Raw genomic sequence first — 18,332 nt, forward strand, 5'->3', positions numbered from 1 at the left:
TCTGTTTGGTGTGGGTATGTAACACCATCAAATACAAGTTTAGAAGGGATTTCAAGCAAATATGGGTCTATTAAGTAATTTTCAAGTTGCTTTGCTACAAAATTGATCAGAATTTTTAAATATTTCAATGCTTCCCCCAGAAAACTTGCTGAGCCCGGTGGTTGCCCACCATGTTTTTGAGTTAAATGTTTAAAGTTGACAGGAAATTTTAAAATATCACTTGATGATTATGTGTTATTGGGAGATTATCTGAACACCAACTATAAAGTCTTAAAAAATGCAAACATAAAAAAAAAAACTTAAATCTTAAGCAATGTTAAGCCTCGCGGCCTGTCAGGCTTATAATGCACTGTATTTGTACCCTGTATAATGTTACAAATACTCTGTATTTGTAACATTTTGAATGTCTAATGTTCAATTTACAGGCTTTAGAATACATTTCTGCCATGAAGGTACAAATAAAAGCCCAACAATAAGACTGAATTTTGCATAAAATTTGTTCAATGATGTCTACTCTCTTTTAAATCCATGTCAAGTCTCAAATTTTGTTTAAACTAATGTACTCTTGTACCAAATCAGATTCCAGAATGCACAGTAGGCTCAAATGACAGTGGATTTATCTGGAAAAAGCTAATATGACTAGTGGTTGTACTTGTAACTTTCTGCTTGGCTTTTTATTCCTTTCTTCTTTTTTTTTTTTTTTTTTTTTTTTTACAGCAATGGGAGTTTGTAAACAAAAAATGATCCATTCCCTTATTTATTTTTGATTTACACTTGTAAATGATTTTAAGTCTCCCATTTTGTATATTTTTGTACAATTACAAATGTAGTTGAACTAACATTACATGTCCCTCAAGGCTCTATTCTTGGCATACTTTAAATTCTGCCTTCCCTCCATCTTTGATTCTAGTATTGCAGCATCTCACCAATTAAGCTATGATGGCAATCCAGTAATCAAACTTTTCCTATAATTATACTTGTTTTGCATGTTTCCATTGGTAGTTTGATCTTTAGTGAAGAGCCCAAAGTCTTTGGAATTGGAAGGGCTCTTTGCCATCTCTCTAATCTTTGCCTCCTTGTATGGATTTTTCTATCAAATGTAAGTCAGGATTCTGGCTGGACCACTCCAAAACACCGTTTGTTGAAATTGAAAGACAAAATCTGCCTGAGGGAGTTGAATACTTTCAGGCTGAATTGTAAATTTATTTTTTTATACCAGTACAACCATTTGAAATACTTTGGGTGATGGATGCTGCACAGGTAAACATGCCTCATTTGGCATTGAAATTGAAAGTGGGATCATTTAAAATATATTTGGCTTTCCGTCTCACTTACTAGAACATAAATTCTATTCACTTTGACCTTCAATATGACGCTCTTCACTGCATAACTAATGAATCTAAAGTTTGCTGTAGTTTGCATGTTATTAAAATACCATGGTTTTAAAAGTAAGTCAACTTCAATATACCAATAAAGGCAATGGTGCATGGTGTGTGAGAACAGTCGGTGGAAATGCATTGGTCTCACTCACTGAACACAAAATACAGTTTGACTTTCGCCACCATAATCTGAATGATTTATGTTGTCTCTTTTGCCGTTGGCCTCTCTGCTGTTTCATGGTGACACATGGCTGGAACCATGATATTCTTTGTGGCCTTCAGGCATCCAAGAGCTGTCATAAAGAATTCTGTTTTCTGCTAGCTGCCTTTAAATGTCTGTCAGGATTTTTATTGTGCATCATTCAGCTAAAGGCTCCTAAATGAATTTGTTTTTCTTTGGGTGTGTTCCCACAGGAAGAAAGTGTTGCTCTGAGAAAGGAGGGGAGTAGGGTCATCTTGGATTGCCGGTTACCTCATCTGATAGGCCTCAGTGAAGACTGCCTCACAACAGGAATCCTCCTGTATTATTTGAAAGTACATGGATTAATTTATGTTCTCAAATTGTTACATGATTTTTCTTTTATATAAACTGAGTTCAGGCTTGTAGCTTATGATGGTCATATTTTTTGTGTTGGAGTGGATAAATATGTAAACCATAAATTGGATAGACAAGCAAGAAGTCAAAACTTCCTGTTAAGTGACTTTATGCACAACATAACACATTGGTCACCTAGAGGGGAAAAAAGCAGCAACGGCATCTTTCTGTTTGAGGCATGACGCCATAGGCTTTTGTTTGAAAAGTTTCAGAATTGCTGTATTTGAAAGAGCCAAATTGGATTTGTTCTACTTTTTAAGGATATTAGGTTTTATGGCACTAAAAACAATATGCACCCTTTCTTCTATGTGCTTTTGGAAACATAGGCTTTAATTTTTTTTCCCCCTACACCATAGGAGGGCAAAACCTGGATTCAAAATGAAGCCTCATGTTGTCAGGAAACTGGTGAGGAAAAGTCACTACACTTAAATCTTCATGTCACATCTTCTGCTGCTGGGGTATCAAAGCTTTCTAAACTGTCTTCTAGTGCTTTCTGGACCTGAACTCCCCCGTGAACATTGTCTGCTTGAGAACTGTGCGGGGATCGTTACTCTCTTCCCTCAGGATGGTGCACTGTGTTCAGTTAACGGCTCTGCGGTTACACATCCCTGCCAGCTGACTCAGGGTAAGCATTTCAGCTAAATCTAATTTTCCTCCTGATATTCTTGCATAAATATGGGGAAAGGATGGTGCAAGACATGACTATAATAATGATTTCTCTCCTAGATTCACAATTATTTGGCTTGTTGAAGTCAATAACCCTTTTATCCATTTTGAGTGAGGTGAAATGACATCACTGGATCTCATCTGCAAATGAAATCCACTTTTGTTGCTGGCTTCCCCATGGAAACGCACTTAAGGCATGAGTGGATTGTGAACGCTGCTCTTCACAGGGCAGATGCCATTTCTCTTACTAAACATTTTTAAGGGCGAGGGGCCCTGGACAAAGCTCTAGACAAAGCTTGAAGCCCTCAGTTTAATTGGCAGATGGAGTTGATAGGGGCAACAGGTTTTGAAGTGGGCCAGAGCATTAACCTTTCAAAGGATAGAAGAGAGTCTAGTTGAAACTCTGTCCTCCTGAGCGGCCCCTGTTTGTTGAGCCTGGGAGCTTGAAGTACTTTCTGACTCCTCATCCATATTGCTTTGGTTTTCAAGAGATAAAAGCTGCACACAGAACCAGCCAGAGTGCAGCCTGTCTATAGTAGTCGTTATTTTTGTAAGGTTTTCAATTTATCCAGTATTCCTGTCAAACGGCTGCATCTGAAGCTTTATTCTTTTTTTGCACAAATGATAGTAATTTTCAGTCCAACAGCAAGTAGAATCTATCACAGGTTGTTCTCTGGTGCTTTGTCACTCGTCAGAAGTCATTAGTAGTTGCAGGATGAGTATTTGCTGTGGAGGAGGAAGAGAAAAGGCTAGAGAAAATCTGTGGATACGGTTGTATGAATCCAGGTCTGATATATAAACCCCTATATCACCGAAATTCTTCAGCTTTACAAGACTTAGAAGCTTCCTTGGACCATTTCCTCTGACAACTGATCCTCCTGGTCAAGGCCACTGTCAATCACATTGGAGGGATTATGTTCCTCATGACAACTGATTCATTTTCTTCAGCAGTGAATTCACTCAAGGAAAAACTCAACAAATGTCAAGCAAGTTCTCAAAGTTTGGTGTGTAGATGATAAGTTACTGTATCAGTCATGGAAAGCTTTCCATGCTTCCCCTGGGCCACATCCCTGCTGTTTCTATGCATTATAGATACTAGAGATGGAACTCCTTTTCTCCAATTTAGGAAAATCATATTAGCGATGCTTATTTCAGCATTTAGAGCTGCATTTATAATGAATTACAAGCTTTAAGATTGTAAGTCTGTGCTGTGAGGGATTCCTGCTGCTTTTCGACTATCATTCGTTCTGACTTTTCACGCTTTACTTATTTGGTTCCCTTCAGGTGCAATTATACAGCTAGGAGGAGGACCCATACTGCGGTTTAACCACCCAGCTAAAGCTTCACAACTGAAAGAGAAACAGCAGGTACAGTCAGTACCCAAAACGTCCAGAGACATTGCTGCATTGTCTAATAATTTCTACAAAGCAAGTCAGTATCCTGTGCTCTATTGCCATGACTAAAAGCTGGAAGCCTGCAACCTGCAGTGAATATTGTTGACACTGTAAACTCTGTGATGAGCTACAGTGTCATCAGTATAGCTTTGTCATCTTATTTCCTTGTAGTGATTTGTTTTAATCATCGCTGTTTAACATCGCAATTGCAAAATCATACTATTGTGGAACAGATTTTGCATGTTATAAAAAAACACAGATGTTTTCTATAAAGACCCAGGTGCAGAAGACTCAAAAGCTGTTTTCGCTCCTCCTTGTTGTATCTGGTTTTCAGTTGTTTATATAGAGGTGTTGTAGGATTGAATTGGTGCAGCAGAATTAAACGGTTTAATATAGTTTCCTCACCTCCAGCTTTTTATCTAACACAGTACATTTTTAAGAAACCTTGAAAGTATTTATTTCTCAGCGTTCATTTCCACAAAACAGAGGAGTTTGACTTTGTAAGAAAGGAAAAAGAAATTGCTTGAAATGAATCGCTACAAAGCGTGGGTCGATATGAGGTTTGCAGAGTATAATGGCTTAGAGTAAAAAGGCAACAGTTTCACTGTATTGATGCAATGATTTAAAAGCAAAGGCATATAGCATAATATAACTGCTTTCATACAAAACGGTAATTATATTCCTATTGCTCCTAAAATGATTGACACAAAATATTGAATTTATGCATTTTTTTATACATATACCTTGTACATTGCAGTAGTTTTCAAGTGCTGAAAGCTATAGTATATTAAAAAAAAAAACATTAAAACTTCCTGTCATGATGGTATGAAACGGATGATTTGAAGAAAAAAAATTTACCCCTTTGCCTCCACTACCCTACCAGCTGTAGCAGAGCGAGGGGAAGGGTATGAGCAGTGAATACACAGGCATGATTGTGCTAGTAGGATCTTTATTTTGCTTTTCGTGGTTCCAGTTGTTGGTATTTAACATTTGCTCTAAATAGGATATCTGCAAGAGTTCTATAATTACTCTTTAAGATTATCTTAAACACCCAAGCTGTCATATTTCAGTAATGTTTTTCATAACCAAAGGTTTTTCTGTATTTTGGCCAACTCTAAACTTGTTACTGTCTAAATATGGGAGAAGCACAAGACCAAAAAAGATTTTATATTAACACGTGTAGAGGGGCTTAAACTACATTTTTTGACATTTTTCTAAATGTTCGTTATTTCAGTTACATTCTTCTGTGAAACTGTCAGGAATACTGATGATATACAGTATATACCAAAAGCAAGGCATTGTATAATTTAAATCCACCATAGACAGTTGTCAGTCATTTCAAACTCTGAGACAGGTTTTTATTCTAGTTGTTTCTCCCTCTTTTATCTGCAGAGCGGGCTGCTGTCTTCCTCTTCCCAGGCTTTGACTGACTTGTCCAAATCTGCAGAGAATCTATCCGAAGTGAAGCTGCAAAACTCTGGGTAAGACATGAAGTATTCTAGCATCTTGTAAAACTCTCCTCACTCTTTCCTCCTCAGTCTGCATAATACCTACTCACAGAGCACTATTCATCAGGTATGTGGATCAAATCAAAGCCATAAATCAAGGCATTATTATTGTAAGAGGGAGCATGCAAAAAGTATTTGTTCAGCGCTTCATGCTGAGTGGGAATCAACCAAGTTCCAATCTTTCTTCTGTTCTGTTTTTTTTTTTTTTTGTAAGTGAACAGCCAAATGTGACCTTTCCAGAATCACCTCTTCATTCAAATCTCTGAGAAGGTCCCAAGATACAGTATTTATACTTTTGACTATTATAAAATCTCGCTAGTAGTTGGCAGGACCTTCAGTAAAATAGTTAACCAACAACTGACCTACCAAAATGCCTTTGAGATATTCCTTTCTTCACCATTAATAAAGTATTTAACAATTTTACTCTGAACTTTGTGTAGAACAGATTTATGGGTTGCTGCTGGTGAGGCTCACCATGTAAACTGTTCTGTAAAGGAGCAGTACTTAAAAAAAAAAAAAAAAAAAAAAAAAAAAACTACTTGGCAAGAGCTGAAACAAATCCTCTGTCTGGAGAGGACTTTGGATGGTCGGAACAGTCTGATCTGAGCCAGTTTTTTTTAACATAAGCTGCTAACTCTCTAGGATTGCTCGGTAAGGTTGGGATTGATTGATTCATTGGCAGAAACCCAAAATCGGATCATAAATTAGCATGGTTTTCATTGGTGGGCATGCTAACTAGCCTTTGCGTTCGTAGCAGGCTCCATTGCAGAGAGCAAGGAGAAGGGTAGATAAGTTGAATAAAAACGTTTATAAACGTTTTGTACTGCAGCTTTGAAGGTGAAATTACTTCTGTCAAGTCATCGTTTATAGCAGAGACCACAAGTTTTAAGACATTTTGTTCTTCAACTTGAGCTTTAATTTAATTTGCATAGTAAATTAAAGTGAAATATCAAATTGTTTGTATAACCAGAAGTGCCTGAAGTTTAGATCTTAATATTTCAAGACTAATGCAAATCATCCTGGATGCTGGATATTGGTTCATCCCGTCTTCTCCAGGTGTCTGAAATGGTCGAGTGGGGACCGTTTGGGACCCCACTTGACCCCACTCATTTTTTCTGAGTGGTGTCTTGAGAAAAAATCTCAGGCCTCTGTTGTCCAATTCTTGTACTTTGTGCAGAAAGTAATTTAGTTTTTTATGCTTTTCTAGGACAGACGTGGTTTTCTGTCCTCCTTTACACCAGACATGCATTCTAAGACCTCTGTCCTACAATGACTTAAGAAATCTCTTGTAAACCTTAAACCATCTTCAAGCAAGCTCTGCAGTGGTGGCAACCCATTTGTTCATTTCCTTTAGAATTATTGAAGTTGTAGATGTGAAATTGTTTTTGGATATGCTTTGAAAGAAGTGGTCTTCCTTGGATTTACTTTGTGGTAACAATAGTTGACGGAGGAAAGCTTTCAAGGACTTGTTCCTTTAAAAGCAGTCATTCTGTTTGCAGATTTTCATGAATTTTTATTGTCATTACATTAAGTGTGTTAACTTCGCATTTTGTCTGACTCTTAATGGCATCTTAGACCCAGAACAAATTGACAAACTTCACTGCTCTAGTTTTATGGTGGCAACAATGACATTCAACACTTTAAATCTTTTGATCACCTTGGATTGTAGTTGATGATTAAAGGTTTGTTTGTTCTTGCATCTCCCGTTTATATGCTTGATGATAAAATAATAAATCAAAAATAAAATGACTGAGACAGATAAAAGCGCTGTAAAAATGTGACCCAAACCTTTTTAATGTGTGATTAATTTGTCACACCATGGCAGTTGTGAAATGGCGTGTCAAAGTTCAAATACCTGGAGATGCGAATTTGGTGTGTGTGTGTGTATATATATATATATTTATTTTTTTTTGCTGTAAAAGGTCATCTTTGTACATAATTAGTTCTTAGTTCAAAAAATATCAGAATTGAGCTTCCAGACTGATAAAATGTGTTTTTGACAGTTTTTACAAAAGCTCAAGGGACAGCGTTTTAGTTGACTGTTATTTCTACACACTATACCAGACACAAGTCTGAGGCATTCTGACATCTTTATGCCCTGCCACGGCCTTGGCATTGTGTGACAGTTCATTGATCTGTCACTGTCTCAGTGTTCGCTGAATTAGTGTCCACAATCCAATTCTCCCGTCAGTGATTCACCACTGCCTGAGGTAGTGAGCAATTTGAGACGCCTCCCCTTGTCTCTCTTGATCTGCTAGCCCTGATGTTTTACAGCATGTGGGGAAGTTTGATGTGTAATTTTCTTCACACTGCAGCAACCCTCCAAAAAAGTTAACCTCTGCTGGTGTGATTAATATAGCTTTCACTTTGACACCTGCAGCTCTGAGATCTACTGCTCTTTGATTTAGATGTGAAATGGTTAATTTGCACATGGTTACTTCAAGGCTGTTGCAGTGCCATCCAAATGTATTCGTACCTCTTGAACTGCTTTTATTATGGCATTTTATTTGGATTTTATACATTGGACCAGCACAAAGTGCTGCATGATATTGAAGTGAGGTGGGAAGGAGAAATCTCGATACATTTCTGTTCATACCGAAGAGTCATTACTTTATAGAACCACCTTTCCGTGCTGTTACAGCTGCAAGAATCTACTGGCATTGCAATTCTAGTGATTGAAAGCCCCTCATTTTATTTCAGGGCGTTGGAGGAAAGGTAGCTGAAAACAAATAATTTTTTTTTATATTAAATTGTAATGTGTTGAACCTGTTCCTCCAGTTTCACAATTAGGCTGTACTTTGTGTTAGTCTTGTTTCAAATCCCAATGTGTTGGTGGTAATGTCTGGGGAAAAATTTCAATGAGTGTGAAAACTATTTATATTGATGAAGGAAGTCAACCCATTTGGAGCAGATTGAGGATGTTTAACAGCTCAGCATTGGCACTTTTAGCTCAGCTTTTCCGTTTGAAAAATATGATATAATCTTAAAGACAGGAGTTTTCCAGTGGTGGTGTCAGTTTGTACTGAGGATGCAACATTCAATTTTAAACTATTGCACTTATTTACTTTTCCTTCTCTAGCCTCCAACATCTACTTAGGCTCTCAAGATGAGCCGGGAGCTCAGATATATATTCTATTCTTGTTCCACTTCTTGCCTCACTTGGCATAAACTCCCTTGCAGCAAGGGCAGAATTGATCTCAATAATCTTGGAAATGACCCTCAGCAGTAAGAGCAAATTTGAATTCAAACGCTGGCTGTGGATGTGTTGCACTCTGGGAGCGACACGAGATATCAATGAACTGACCCGCAGATGCTCAAGGAAAGTGCTCCTTTGCAACAAAAGCAGCCTGACGAGTATTGACCACATCACTTGAATTGCTGATATCCCTGAGTTGAAAGTTAAGATTAAGAAGGTAACTCTGTTAAAGTCCAGCCTGCTGTGAACCAATAGTGATGTTTCACTTTAAGTGAATATCCAGATGTGGTCTACTTTGGTAAGCAGAAATTCAGCACAGACTTACACGCCTTAAGCTTTTAGGGGTGCCGGACGTAATCAAAACCTCAGGTATTTGGTCAAAAATCTCAAACACCTTAAGCAGCTTTACAAAAAAAAAATCATTTTTAATTCATATAATTTAATTTTTTTGTCATTTTATAGCAAAATTCTGTTTAGTAAAGTAATGGTTTTGCTTTTGTAATGAATTGGTAAAATTGCCAGACAAGCATTGACATCATGTTAGCGAATACCCAATATTGGACCAAATGTTGCAAATGACCCAAATTTAAATTGTCTACATACTTGGGAGAAGTTACATTTATCACAAAAAAAATTATTTAAATCGACTAGTTATACCGGTGGATTGCTTGGTAGGAGGAGGGAAAAAACTTTTGTCCAATTTAAAGTGTTTCAACAGATTAGTTTTTAGACTAGAAGAAACGGCTTACTTGCCAGATTTATGGAGAAATCTTCCAGTTTAATAGTAGACTCTTGGAGATTTCACAATATGTTCAGGAATCTTTACAATAGGAGTTTTAAACTCTAGGGTTTGTGATTTTTTTTTTTTTTTTTTTTTTTTTTTTTTAAATCTGTCCCATGGACAAACCTGAATCAAAAGACAGATTGTGTGTGAAGAGCTCATTCAGAGTCCTGCTAATGATGTGATTCAGGTTTGACTTGTACTGTTGACATTAAAGCTTTACATTCACCTTCACCTTTTTTCGGTTGGCTATAAGCTCATCTTCCTGAATCAGCTATTATGGAAATGTATTAAATGAGACAGAGAGGCATTCACTATAGATACATTAACATTTTCAACCCCACTGAATTTTGAAAGGGAGCTTCTGATAAAGTTGAGAGGAGTATCTGCTTAACCAGATGCAACTGTAGCATCCAGATAAGTGAAGCCAGCTGGGAAAAAATGTTCTGTGATGCTGTCCGGGAATGAGTAGTTGTTGCACTGTTGGACCTGAAGGACAACACTGCAAACCTTTGCATCCAAGCCTCATAATTTGGACATTTAAACAAAAAACAAATCACCACTTCCTTTTTCTGTGAGATGACAAGCATCGATGCGTACAGGACATCCTCCGAGCTGATCCTTAGGATTTGCAAAAATCCTTTAATCGTTACTAGAACGTGAACTGTGTCCCTCTTGTTGATGCTGCCAATGCTTTACTTCTGCTGCTTTCACACTTTGGCAATCTGCTGATGCACGCACAAAGCCCTGCTAAAGCTGTGGTTTACTGTCAAAAATCATTCTGGGCTATATACTTGGTTCCTCCCCCCTCCCTCTGGAGTTCTGCACATTGTATGTAAATCCTCAAATCATCATGCACAGATTCTATTTAATTTCATAGCTAGTAGAGTGTCTCTAATCTCATCCAGTCATTTGGGGTGTTTGCTTTTCAAATCTAATATTTTTTGTGTGTGTGGTGTTGATGAGGGTTATTGGTGCTTTCTTTTGCCAACTGTTCTGGGTCTCTGGTGTCAACACTACATCAAATAATTAAATTTGCTTAAACAAAGACTGTAGCAACATAATAATGGGACTTCAGAAGTATAATGCTCTCATCTCATCAGAATACAGTTTTTAGTACTATGAAAGGATGTAAAATGTGTTCCTCTCATTTGTATCTTGACTGCAGTCAGATGGATGTGCTGGGTCTCGAAAGCAAGTCCAAAGACCTGAGAATTTGTCTTGGATCTACGCCGACAGACATCCAAATTACAGTATGTATTTTTTTTTTCTTGCGCATTAAACTTTACTCTAGGTAAAGTTAATGTAAGGAATGGACTTATCAAAGTATAGCAAAGTTTTAAATGGTTTTCAAAACTAGTACATTTTAAATTGACCTGAAAATCCACTCTTTTATTTATTTTTATTTTTAAGTGAAGACGTTTGTTTAGAGACTTGTCATGAAATAAGTAATGACTAGTTGTGGGCTGGTTACCGGTTTCAGGTTATAGCGAGGTATGAAAAAGTCACCGTTTAAAACCGCAAAAATTTGCAGAGATTCATAATTATTAGTTCTGCAAGTTCAGGCAAGTGCATTTTCTATACACTTGTTCATATTTGATTGAGTGAGCTGTTTGTGTGCAATTTTATCTTTCGTAATAAAAACCCCATGATAAATTATATTAGACATTCATGCAGTATAACCTAATTTGTGTTGTGTCCCCTTATGCTTAATGGGGTGAATATCAGACCTTTTTTGACATTTTTAAAATACAGCTGTTAATTTCTTTTTAATGTTGAACTGAATTTTTTTAGAAAGCTAATTTGGCCCAACAGTAATGACTTGAATTCACAACCTTCAGCAATGGTCCTTAGAGTAGACTACTGATGAATTAATTTCAGTTACTAGATATTTAGATGGTTAAATCAGCCTAGCCAGCCTAATATAAGTTTTGTCTACTTGTGTTGGCCTATATAAATTGCCTACCGATCTGTGTGTAAATGCGTGCGCGTTTGTGTGCAAATGGGTGAATATGACACTAGTGTAAAGCACTTTGAGTGGTTAAAATGACTGGAAAAGCGCTATACACGTTCAGTCCATTTATAAAGGGCAGACTAGCAAAATTGTACTGATCAACTGAGACCGTAGAAACCACAACAAAACTTTAATTATAATGGCTATAGAAAATAACCAGAAAATTTGATTTCAGTCAAATGAGTAAAAGTAAATGGTTTACTCATTCATTGTACATTAAAGATCTTGTACTGCCAATGCCTAGTTATTAAAAGTATAAGAATTGGCTCTAAAAGTGATTCTCCATTACTGGTGTTTTAGTTTCATTTGTCTTGGCAGAACTGAGTTTCAAAGGCTTGCCCATCTCCACCGAGGCCCAATACAGATTTATGAGCCATGAAGCACTTTCTCCCTTTGCTTGTTATGCACATATTCAGACCCTTCTACATGTTCCTGTAGGGCTTTAAAGGAAATTATGCCTTGTGAAGGCACAGTGCAGTGAGTGCACACAAGTGTTTCTGTTTTTATAAATGTACCGTGTAATTCCTCACTTCATTTCCCCTCATTTTGTCTTTGTGCATCCAAATGTAATTGAATGCATAAATAAAAGTTAGCTTCCAAAGTGAACTGAATTAAATTGGTTCCTTCTCAGCAGGGCCAGAAATTTGTAATCATTTACATAAATCAGGGTTTTTGTTTTTGGTATCTTTGAGAGTTTAATTTCCTTTTAATTTCTCTTCTCTACCCTCACTACATAAACTAGGCCAGTCCTGAAAGAGACCCTGTCCCTCGAACAGTTTTCCAGTCGGGCAGAGATGCACTTCAGGGTCAAGGAAGCATCTGGGATGTCCAGGAGCAGGAGAGGGACTCGTGTCATAAATCAGGGCCAGGGCTCGTGTCTGGGAGCCCGCAGAGGACGTCTCGGAGTGGAGCCGGTGTTGCAAGTTGTGAGACAGAGAGAGTTTCATCAGGGGATGGCAGCCTCCAACAGACATGTGTCCTGGGCCCTGGTGATGGATGTGGCATGACGCCAGAAGGGAATGCTAATGAGATCCAAGGTGTCGACGCAGACTGCTATAAGGGGAGACCCAGCTCTGGTGGGAACTCATTAGGCAGCATGTCCCACCTGCAGAGTAGTGGAGGAAGTGGCTCCTTTTCGGTCCTCCCACAGACCAGCACTTATTCTCAGTTCAACAGAAAACCATTTAGCAAGCAGGTGGCCTGCTGTCCACTCAAAGATGCTGCTTTCCAGGACCAGCACAGTTGTGGTGAGATGGAGGAAACAGGAATTTTGGAGGAGATCAAACGAGTTGCAGAAAACCCAGTTAGAAAATTAGGGCTGGGCTCTTTGTTTAGCAAAGTATCCTGTATTGTCCGCAATGCACACAGTCTACTTTGGAGGTCTCCTGCACTTCTGCACCAGCTGACAACTGCAAAATTACAACCTGTTGGCCCCTGCTTGTCTAGCCATGTTCTGTCTATAGTGAAGGACAGCCATATCTTCATTGCTTTTTCGCTTATCAGTAAGAGTCCCATTTTCTCTGTTGTGAAAACTCTGCCCCTCATACGGCACATCCAGATGAATACATCTCATCCCCTTCAGCCCAAAGAGACGGCTCTTATGATTCAGGACTTCAATAATTCCAACACACAACTCTCAACCTTGACACCAAGACAAAGCGTGACGGAGCAATTGGTAGGTGATGTGCTGGAAGTGTCTAGGGATTTCTGCAAGAGAGATTTGCAGTCACCAGAAAAGCAAGATGGGAATAATTTTCAAATAAAACGAGATGAAGTCATTTCAGAGCCTTTGATCCCAAAACAAAGAAGCCCTCTGTCTTACAGCAATGGTTGCAAGATGGATGTTATCCAAGCAACTGAAGATGTAGATCAGGCAGAAACTGTTCATGTTTGCATTCAGACATTGATAAAATTTCCTAATCCACTTCTGAAGCTACAGACTCTGCCATTGAGAGATCTGATGGGTGTTGTACAGTCGGTCTCTTCTTCAGTGCCTTCCTCCCAGAGGATCGTAGCACTTCACTGGTTGAACATAGCCAAATGTAGCCAACCTGATCCCCAGCCTGGCCTCTTGATTGTGACAAAAACAGATCTCTACACACTGACTGCCAACTCTGGGGCCCTGGTCTTGTTCCATCATCTCCCTTTGTTGCAGTTGAGGGATGTACTGATAGGCTTTGCTGGCCAAAGTTTACGTTTAATAGGCACTACAGAGGAAAGACTCCTGGGTGTTTATACCCACAACCAGAAGCAAACCAAAGAGCTGTGCTGGGCCATACTAAATGCTGTCTGTTCTGGGGACAGCAGGCTTCATCAGTGCCAATTGCTGCATGACAACTTGATGGAGTTGTCTCTAGACTGTAAGGTCTATGTACCTGACGTGCAGCTGGACTCTGGCTTAAGGCTTTACTGTCAATTTCAGAACAGTCTCATTGATCTGCTTTATCTTATTCATTGTAATATCGATCAAGCGACAGTCTCTCTTGGAGAGTTGCAGCTATTGATGTACACCAGTGTGGCCGTGCAACTGAGTTGCCACATTCATAGTGAACAAATGGCCCAGTTCTTTCTCACAGATAACCATTTTGGTCTGGCAAGGGAGGATGTTGTGTTTCCAAAAGCAATATTTTCTGAGTTTGATGTCTTGGCTCTTTGTCGTTGCTCAGATGTGCGCTGTGTACTGATGCATGATGAAGACAGCAGCGGATCTGTCATGGTGGATGTAATCATTGCAAAAGCAAGGGCTAAAGGCCATCCTGAAAGCATGACGAAGCCAGATACCCCGTCTGAACATCCTTTCAATTCATCTCCGCACACAGAAGTGTGGAAATTAACTTTCAGTTGCTCCACAGAGGCCACCTGCCTGATTAATCACTTGTCAAATGTCTGATCAAGGACCAAAGAGTCGGTAATAAACAGCCTAGCTTAAAAACTCTCACTGGGAACAGTGGCAAAAAATGCACTTTAACCAGACACTGTGAAGGGTGACTTCTCTATTAAATGAGTGCTTTATTTTTTGTCATATTGTCACATGCCTTTTCCTCTCTGAATTTTGTCTTTAAAACACCCAAATTTCTTTGTTATAATCTTCACTGCTCTATTTGGTTTAGTTATGCTTTAGATAATTAATGTTTCATATTTTGGTATTGAGAATTAAGTCTAACAGGTTTTGTAATTTATATATATTTTACTAAAATGGAAATTGATGTTCTGCTACTACATTGTCTAAATTAAAGTTTTGAATATTTGAAATAAAGGTTAAACCCATTTCTGCTCTATTTTGTCTACTTTTGTATCAGAAATAAGCTCTTCAAGTTTTAACTTGGAAAAAGAAAATTGAGTCAGTTTTCTCAGATGTCTGTCAGACTTTGCCTCTACATCTGGCACATTATCAGAAGCAGGTAGTCGAAGCTTTTTAATTAAAGCTTCCTCTTTAGTCTCTTATCATAAATCTGTTATCTACTCCTGATACAGAACCCATCTCTGTTGGTACAGTAGACGGTCTTTGCATTTTGGCTGACTATACAGTTATGTCAGATGTGCACAAACGCCCATTTAATATTTGGTTAACTTTATTTTGGCAAGTTATTTTTGTAGTATTCAAGCTACAAAATGACTGAACTTTAATCAGAAATTAATTTCTGTTCCGACATGTGCCTAATTGAGTTAATTTGCAGTGGAAGTTCTATCTTGGCATCAGCAAAAAGGGCATCAATCTGAATTTTTTACTGAATGTCTACTTGTCAATGACAACACCCAGGTGCTTGTAACATGCAGTAGACCCAGTTTATTCTGCTCATTTCCTTGACTTGCTGACCCCCTTAAACGTTGTAAATTGCAGGAGCAATGCAGTGCAATCAGCCCTCTTTGCTGCTCAAGCATGAAGGATGCAGATCTGGCCTTGAATCAGAAAAATATCTCGCATTGCTGCAGTACAATCTGAGAAGGGATGGAAAAAAAAGATGTGGAATCATTTCCCAATTTCCCTTGGATATTATGTAAGCATTCTTGCCATCTGTGTGTAAAATGTGTGAACACCAAGAAGATAAGCAACTTTTATAAATTGTACGATTAGGAGGAAAAAATTAGTTTATGGATAACATTTGGAGTAGCATGATTGTCTGATGTGCCTGCATGGCGTCAGCTCAGTTCTGCTTGGTTCACATCAGTTAGAGATTTTAATGATTCATTTTTTTGTATAACAGAAGTGCTTATACAACCGCTTGTAGTAATGGATGTAAAAGCAGGTATTAATTATATTTAATGTTTTTGCTGTTCAACAATGTTAAGTTTTTTTTTGTTTTGTTTTTTTAGATGGTTGAATTCAGAAACTTGATTTGTGTGTTACTAAAATGGAAAGAAACTTTTGTTGGACACAGTTTTGTTAAAGTTCTTGCTCCAGATAATGAAGCATCACCACTGTCCGGTCTTCAATCTTTAAATCACTATTGTGTGACCTCCCACTGAGTTTCCAGCTCTAATGCACTTCGTCATTGACGGCACATAACGGGATAATTTGTTTACCTCCTGCTTCAGAAGCATCTGAACGTGAGCTGGTCACATGCGTCGTTGCTTAACTGCTGATGGGGTAAATCTTTAAACTGACTGGGATCATTCTGCCGCTTTGTGGTACAGCTTCAGTTAATTGTTCACTTATGTTTTCTCGATGTTCTGAAATTAGGCTTGGAGCTTACTTTGGTGGATAAATTGGTCCAGAGCTTGGTTGTAATCCATTTGAAAATTGGTTTCTTATTGATAAACGAAACCCTACCATGTTTTCTTTGGTTTCATTTGCTTGAAGAACCATCTGAGTGGTTTCAAATCAAACGGTGAAAATTTACAAATCTTTCAGAAATGCTGGAATACTATGAAAAAAAGTAAGCACATTGCATTCAGATGCAATAAATATAGTATGAACATTTTCTTGTAAAACGGCACATTTCGTTGCTACTCTGAAAGATTGTTTCTGGAGTTTCGTGTTTAACGATCGCATCAGTCATGTTAAACTAGACATAGTTGGAAGGTAATTGCTGTCTGCGTTTATGGCTTTGGGTGCGTTGCGGTGGTTTAGATTGGCGATGCACGAAAACATACAAGCAGTTGAAATGAGAACTAAAAGGATCATACATAATATCACGGCAAAAATTTGAAGCACACTGGATAAATCAAAGATCAACTGCAATGTAAAATGCCATTTAGTGTTACATTTTTTTAAGTTCTACAAATTGTTTTACAGTGTGCTTGTTATAAATGCATATAAATATATTTCTAATATAGCAAAAATCATCATAAACCTTTGTTTAAAAGCATGGTTTTTGAGTTGTTTTGTTTCCTTTCTCTGAACATTGAACGGCCCGACACTGGAGAAGCCTATTTGGACGTCTCCTGCTTGGAAGATGGGGGACTCTTTCCTTTTATCCATCCTTTGGGCTCTTTGGGGAAATCTAATGACTGATGGGAATTTGGAGCACAATTTTGAGGAGCATCAGGCTGCATTCACGCAGCAGGTCTTGATGCTCAATCCAATATTTTTATTTATTTTTTGTCTTGGCATGGTCACTCACTAATGCAACCTCAATCTGACTTCGGTGTGAGTGGTTTACGACAGAAACTCAATGGCTCCATTTAAAGTTCATGGTACACACTGAATCACTGATGTGCTGATTAACTATTTGTATCTTGGAGGAAATGGATGATTATATTTTTCCACTCAATGCAAAAAAAACAAAGTTTTAATCGTTTGAATATGACCTTATAACACATCTCAGATTGATTATACACAATCAAAAGCTCTTCAAAGTTATTGCTGATGTCTTCCCACCCCAACATTGATTGTGTTGACACACATGCTTCTTCAGACCTGAAGATCAGAGGCAATCATCACCCAGCTATTTGCTGCTTCGCATCAAGTGTGTGGTTTTCCCTTCATCTCTGTATAAAAGATGATGGATGTGTATCTATTGTTCATGTTACATTTGAGGTTTGTTTTCAATCATTTTAAAACTTCATAAATACATCTTTATGTCCTGAAATCTCAGAATGTGCTTGAATGTGAAAGCACATTCCGTATTCCTAGGACTGCATACATTTTTAGATGTTCTTTTATCTTGCAGGATGAACTCATAGCATTTAGATGAGTCGAGCATCAAAGACAGTCTTGCAAGGTCTAGGGTTAAGTGAACCTTTTAGCTCCTACATTTCAAATAAAATGTCTGTAAATATATAGCTTTATAGTTGTGGGTTTGCTCTGCTTTACATTTTTACTAAAGTTGTTTCAATTCCAGCTTAGTAAATCTCTTTATTGCATCTACTTCTATTATTCCTGACATTGTCACTTTATCAGCTCATTTTACCTTTAAAGAAGCTACTAGCAGGATTTTTTATTTTCTTTTTGTTTTTCAACATGTTGCTTATGTGTTTTCTGTGCAATTTTAACAGGTTTTTGTTTGTTTGGCTTTTTTGCATAACTTCTGTAGTGTTGCTTCAATTATCTGCATAACGCTAGAAGCCAGCAGTGCCATGTATTAATAATTGTTTATTATGCCACGTAACTTTTCATAGAGATTATCTGCTCAAAACCATTAGTTGGTAACTAACAGGCATGAATAAACATATGAAGCACCTGTGGACGTACTTTGCATATGAAGTGCTTCATCTTGAATTGGATGGACCTATGCAATCGGATAAACTCATTTTATTTTCTTTTATTATTTTGCTTTCAAAATGGCAAAATAGTAGATTAAAAGTTGAGGATTGAGGCAGGTTTTATCATAAGTTGAAAATGCAAGCTTAAGCAAGT

At 37.9% G+C, this 18,332-nt stretch overlaps 1 protein-coding gene across 1 annotated transcript in view; it reads left to right on the forward strand.

Annotated features, from left to right (window-relative positions):
• Positions 1-14,800, forward strand: part of kif16bb (kinesin family member 16Bb) — a 29,042-nt gene extending 14,242 nt beyond the window's left edge. The window contains exons 13-19 of the mRNA XM_015007367.2: positions 1,794-1,913; positions 2,331-2,379; positions 2,462-2,599; positions 3,925-4,007; positions 5,427-5,515; positions 10,688-10,772; positions 12,276-14,800. Of these exons, the coding sequence (XP_014862853.2) occupies positions 1,794-1,913; positions 2,331-2,379; positions 2,462-2,599; positions 3,925-4,007; positions 5,427-5,515; positions 10,688-10,772; positions 12,276-14,423 (2,712 nt within the window). The 3' untranslated portion in view covers positions 14,424-14,800. The remainder of the gene's footprint in view (positions 1-1,793; positions 1,914-2,330; positions 2,380-2,461; positions 2,600-3,924; positions 4,008-5,426; positions 5,516-10,687; positions 10,773-12,275) is intronic.
• The last annotated feature ends 3,532 nt before the right edge of the window (positions 14,801-18,332 follow it).

Source organism: Poecilia mexicana, unplaced genomic scaffold, assembly GCF_051168715.1.
Source record: "Poecilia mexicana isolate PSO_F unplaced genomic scaffold, ASM5116871v1 scaffold_15, whole genome shotgun sequence".
Taxonomy (NCBI): Eukaryota; Metazoa; Chordata; class Actinopteri; order Cyprinodontiformes; family Poeciliidae; genus Poecilia; species Poecilia mexicana.